Source organism: Trematomus bernacchii, unplaced genomic scaffold (genome assembly GCF_902827165.1).
Source record: "Trematomus bernacchii unplaced genomic scaffold, fTreBer1.1, whole genome shotgun sequence".
Lineage (NCBI taxonomy): Eukaryota > Metazoa > Chordata > Actinopteri > Perciformes > Nototheniidae > Trematomus > Trematomus bernacchii.
Genome location: NW_022987733.1, coordinates 593917 through 599916, shown reverse-complemented (window position 1 = coordinate 599916; position 6000 = coordinate 593917). Strand labels below are relative to the sequence as shown.

Below are 6000 nucleotides of genomic sequence, written 5' to 3'. Positions count from 1 at the left end.
AAACACAGCGCCCTCACAATCGACTCACATAACAAAGATTAAATGCTTTGGTTATGCAATAAAATGTCTCTCTTGCCAATTTCCCAACAATTGAGTCATAGTTGAAATGATCCACACGGAGATTGGTTTTGAGATGATTGGATCAGGGTTTTTTTTTTTACCCCATTTGATAACATTTCAAAAATATTTTTTGCAATAAACACACAAGGCAGGTTTAAATATAGGTTTTTAATCAAGTAAAATGAAAAAAAGAATCAGTCTTTTATGAACAAGATATTAAATAAACAAATCTGTCCATGCTGAATGTCTGCATCATTAACTTCTTGCATACTAAAGCATTGATTTGTGTGTAGTGCATCTACACAGTTACGCTAAACTCAAACAATCGTGCCAAATTTGAGTGACACTAATCCCCAGAACTAGATAAAATGATAAAATAAAGCCAGCGCACACAAACGCCCTTGACCTAAATATTTACAAGATAACGATGATGAGGTGACCATTCGCTCTGTCAACGGTGAAAATGTTGCTGAGGCACATATTTGTCAATGTTTTGTGTTGTTTTGTGAAAATTAAAAAAAGGTTTTGTTTTAATATAAAAAAAGGAGAAATCATAGCATTTGTTGATGGAAGAACATCTAATCTATTGTAATTACATGATAAAATATGTTACAAAACATAGAAATTGATCCAATAAGGACCTGACAAAGTGTGTTTTAAGTATTAAAAAGTAAAATATGACATTCCTACTCACATTATGGTATGCAATCATTCCCTTTGCACTGCTACATGATCATTTAAAGTAAGCAGTACCCGTAACAGAAAGCACACATCCAGTGCAGCATACTCCAAAATGGCCACAATTTCACAACTTGAGGATCAACAAATTATTTGGCTAGTCTATTCCATATATTTATTGCAAGTATCAATAGCTTACAGTAGTCACAAACACTTAGAGCCAATGCTGTTTTGGCAGTATTGATCCTCTGTGTGAAAGCAGAAATAGCAACCCGAGGGTCAAAGGGCAAGTGTTTACTCGGCTTGTATTGGCAATACAAGCACACTTGTACAATTAGGATGATGAAACAAGCACCTGATATGTTTTGACAAGAAATAAACCTGTGTCAAACCTCCACTGTCTTCATGTGTTAATCCCAAAATGAGTAAAAATTAAGTTTTTTTTAAAAATGACATTAAACTAAGCTCCTAAGCTAGGTTCATTCGTAAGTAAAGTCAGTGTTGAGAAGCCTTCAAAAGAGGACTTTGAAAATAGTTCTCTGTCCTTGAGTGTCCCAACGGGGTTCCTTAGTTCAGAAGAAGTCAGTCTGTAAGGAAGCCTCTTTCAACTCCACCTTGGCTTTAAATAAGTTTCATGGTGAACCTCCCACCGTCACCTCCTTCCCCTCCACCACCCATTGAGGAGCGAGGAACAAAGTCAATAGTGGCGTTGTGCTTGATCTGACCTTTGCTCTGGCTCCAGAAAAACATGAAGACAAAACAGATGGCCACTGAGCTGAGGAAAGACAGGAAGCCCATGGTGGTGGCGATGATCAAGGTCTTCGCGTCAAACGGGTATGGTTTGGCCATTTGAGCTGAGGAGTTGGCAGCTTCGGTGTTTAAAGGCTCATCCCAGCCCTCCTCGGAAAAGTAAGGGATGGTTCGGTTCCGAGGGAGCCCCTTCACGTACAAGCCGACAGTTAGGCTGTCATTGCCGGCTGCATTGCCCGCCAGACACTGATATGTGCCACTGTCCTGAACTTGGGCAAAACGAACCTCCAGAGTCCCGTTTGGCCAAACTCTAATTCGCCCCGTTGGAGAAACCACCTTCTTATGGGATGAGATCCAGGTGATAGATGGGAATGGATCCCCATCAGCCTTACAGGAGAACAGAACTGTAGTCCCCTCCTCTACTCTTGCCTCCTGCGGCCTGCGGTCCATGATACGCGCAGGGCGGCAGGTAAAGAGCCTTGGGAGCTCCTTCTCTGAAAAGTCTTTGAATTCCCGCTGCCTTACTGCGTCGGGACACGAACAAGTGGGCTGGTGTCCATCAAAGTTCAAGCGCAATCGTCGACGGACCACCCAGAGAAGCCGGCAGTCACATGCTAGGGGATTCCCATCCAACCGCAATACCTGCAGGTTCCCCACAGAGTGGAAGACGCTCTCCTCTAAAGTACTGAGCTGATTGGACGTCACATTAAGCATGCGAAAGTAGGCCAGTCCCCTAAAGGCCCCTGGGTCTATTCGTAGCAGACTCCCGCCTGCTAGGTGTAACTCCTGGAGTTTCAAGAGGTCCCCTAGCAGATTACCCTGGATAACAGTGATGGGGTTGTAGGACAAGTCCAAGTAGCGCAGATACACCAGGTGACGCAGTGCCGAGTAAGGAACAACACTTAGGTTGCAGCTGCTGATGACAAGCGTGGTCAAATTAAGTCCGATCAGGCTGTTGCTAGCCACCGTGTCTAACACAGGCCAGTTTGAAATGATGAGGCTACGCACACGGTGTAGTCGTCTGAAAGCGTTGTTAGGCAGTGTAGAAATGGTAAGGCGTAGCATGCGAAGACGTGCCAGGCTCTGGAGCTGAGACAAAGCCTCTGTAGGAACGGAGGTCAGGTTGCTGCGGTCTAAATTGAGTTCTTGCAGATTCTGCAGACCATAAAAAGCCCGCTGGGAGATGAAGACCAAGTCATTCTCTTCGACTTCCAGCGTTTGCAAGTTCACCATTTCTTTGAAGGTGTAGTCCAGGAAGACCAGAATCTCATTCTGACTCAAATCCAGAAAGCGCAGACTGGAAAGGCCAGAAAACACCCCGACGGGGATGATCTTGAGTCGGTTATTCTTAATCCGAAGCGTCCTGAGGTTCTGCAGCCCCTGGAAAGCCTCCACCTCAATCATGGAGATTATGTTATCACTGAGATCCAACTCTTGAAGTTGCGGGAGGCCAGAAAACTGCCGGCGCCCAACAGTCTTAATCTTATTGTGGGATAAATCCAAACGCCTGGCATCGCCGGAAAAGCCCTCTGGCACTGAGGTCAAATGTTTGCCAGAGCAGATCAGTTCTTTGGCCTCAGGTCGACACACACAGCGTGGAGGACAGCCTCCTGCGGATACACCCAGTACAAACTGGAAGACGATGCTCCAGGCCCCCCATCGCACGACTGACTCCACAAACATCTTACCCCCAGCCTGAAAAGAAACACACACAAATAAATTAGCTCTGATGGTTTTTGGCAATTAATTCAAATGTTTTATAAATAGGTTTTGTGTTAAAACTCAAGAAAGACACATCTGTATTTCATTTATTTTCCTCATTTAGATTAAGTGAGTATGACACATTAAAGGTGGGGTAGGTAAGTTTGAGAAACCGGCTCGAGATACACTTTTTGTTATATTCCATGGAATGCTCTTAACATCCCGATAGCAATGAATATCTTAAGTGCTTTGACAAAAAATCCATAAAAAAATGTCATCTGTGGAAGCCGTAGTACTGTAAAAAGCACGACCAATCATTTTAGCCGGCCCGGCTAAAGTAACTGGATGGCCTACCTGCCTGTCAGCCTTCCATCTGTGCACAAACTTATCTCGTGCCCTCATTGGTCATGTGCTCGTTCGTGTGTGTTGGAGGAGGGGCTCTGTAAGGAAGTGGCAGATTTGTTCCGGCTGTGTATTTTAAAATTCTAGCGCACTCGAGCTGGTTTCTCCGAAATTACCTACCCCACCTTTAATAGGTTTTTAAATATTAAGAAGCCCTGAGACACAGTTTCGTGAAAAAACGACCCACCGGACCCGGATTAGGGTACTCTCGGGCTTGACAGGTTAAACATGTGTCAATACATACCGTTTCAGTCTCGTAGTGCAGATTCTCATAACCAGTGGCAGGCAATATTTGAGTTAAGTCCTCGGTAGAGATGTGGTTCCACAAATAACATGCCCTTTATAGTTGCCTGAAAAGAGCAAAATGAGAGGGAGAAATAAGTCTTGACAAAAAGAAAGAATAAATACAAATACATGAAATATAAACCACTGTTCCCCTGCAGATTAGGGTTAGGGTTAGGGTTATTTATCCCCCCTGTAATCATTTGTAAAACGTTATGTCTGGAAATGTGTCTTTCTAGTACAATTTAAATAAGAAATCTCAGCTTTGTACTGCAACCTCTTTTTGTTCTGATATCGCAAACCATAAGCACATTCATTGAAAACATAAAATACAACTTTATGGGTAGGTGATCCAGCCCTGTTTTAAATTATTATTTTGTGCTAGCTGGTTTCAGTTACAGTATGTGAGTAGGCTACCAACAAAGACAATCTGCTTATAATTGTTTCTTGTGTTTTGAGCTTGCTATTTGATGAGTAAACACACAGCAGTGGATGTCATATTAAACTCTTCCAACAACCCAAAAGGACAATAACATGGTGATACTATTTCGACTGCTGCCAATGTCCCAGAATTAATTTCTGCTGGTCCCTCGGTAGGTATCATTATACTTTAATTTGATATGATAGTGAGCACAACAAAAAGTACACATTGGGTAGCAGAGACCCAGCCTACATCTCTACTTAACTGATTATAAAATACCTAATTTAATTTACTTTATACTGTGGAAATGTCCTCCTCCTGAAGACTAGAAGTGTCCACATATGATTTGCCCTTTAAAACCAAACTACAAAGGTATTTATTCAGAGCAAGCAACAGGGTGAGGGCATACTTGCCAACCCTCCCAATTTTCGCGGGAGACTCCCGATTTCATTGCCCTCTCCCGGTTTCCTCCCGGGGTCATATTTCTCCCGCATTTCTCCCGATTTCTGACAAAATCAGATTTACTCAGGACTGTTTCCACTCGGACTTTAATACAGCTACACCATTGTTTGGTTTCCATGGTAGCGCGTCCCTTTAGTAGTGCGCGCAACTGAAAGTCACAGAAAACAACAAGAATCAACAACTCGACCCTCTGCTCACTCCTTTCCTGTATAGTACAGGTCCAGCGCACACATATGCTCCATCAAGGATAGTGCTACAGGCCGCAAGGCAGTGCACTGACAACTACAATAAGCATGTTAATGTTAATCTAATACACGATCCACTAGCACGCACCCCCCCCACGGTGGTTTTGAAATGCTCCCGATTTCTGAGGTCTCAAGGTTGGCAAGTATGGGTGAGGGGCAAATACTTTCAGAATAAAATGAGTTAACAAACCATATAATTAAAGGTAGGGTAGGTAAGTTTGAGAAACCGGCTCGAGATCGCTAGAATTTGAAAATACACAACCGGAGAAAATCTGCCACTTCCTTATCGAGCCCCTCCTCCAACACACACGAACGCACACATGACCAATGAGGGCACGAGATAAGTTTGTGCACAGATGGAAGGCTGACAGGCAGGTAGGCCATCCAGTTACTTTAGCCGGCCGGCTCAGATGATTGGTCGTGCTTTTTACAGTACTACGGCTTCCACAGATGACATGTTTTAATGGATTTTTTGTCAAAGCACTTAAAATATTCATTGCTATCGGGATGTTAAGAGCATTCCATGGAATATAACAAAAAGTGTATCTCCAGCCGGTTTCTCAAACTTACCTACCCCACCTTTAAGTACAACATAAAACAGAACAGTAAAAAGTATCACAAAATGTTCAAAAAAAAATCAGGGTAAAGATGATCGCTTTGTATTATTTTTATCTACAGACCTACTGCAAATGTATTTTTTGAGGAAATTAAAGTTTACTGGAGTATGCGGTCAAGATTGCAAAGGTCTTTTTATAGAAATGTGTGCTTTTGGGCTTACTAACTCAACTTACTTGTTACTTAATATTAGTAACTCTTGTATTTTTTTGTTATTTAAATATTCATAACTATGTATGTTTTTATACTGTATAATGGTTTTAAAATAGTGACTTTGTATGAAGAAACGTCTTCCAACCAATTTCTTAGCTCACCATTTGTAGAGATGAAAAATCTAAATGTGATTTATATGGTTAAAAGAATGGCATTACAGTTTACTAAAGA

The 6000-nt window shown here is 42.3% G+C and overlaps 1 protein-coding gene across 2 annotated transcripts in view; it reads right to left on the bottom strand.

Annotated features, from left to right (window-relative positions):
* Positions 1 to 230: 230 nt before the first annotated feature.
* The window catches only part of lingo4b (leucine rich repeat and Ig domain containing 4b), a 28157-nt gene continuing 22387 nt past the window's right edge, over positions 231 to 6000 (bottom strand). For both annotated transcript variants that reach the window (XM_034145852.1, XM_034145851.1), the window contains 2 exons: positions 3836 to 3941; positions 231 to 3183 (listed from right to left, as the gene is read on the bottom strand). In XM_034145852.1, coding sequence (XP_034001743.1) covers positions 1360 to 3171 — 1812 coding nt within the window. In that variant the 5' untranslated portion in view covers positions 3172 to 3183; positions 3836 to 3941 and the 3' untranslated portion in view covers positions 231 to 1359. The remainder of the gene's footprint in view (positions 3184 to 3835; positions 3942 to 6000) is intronic.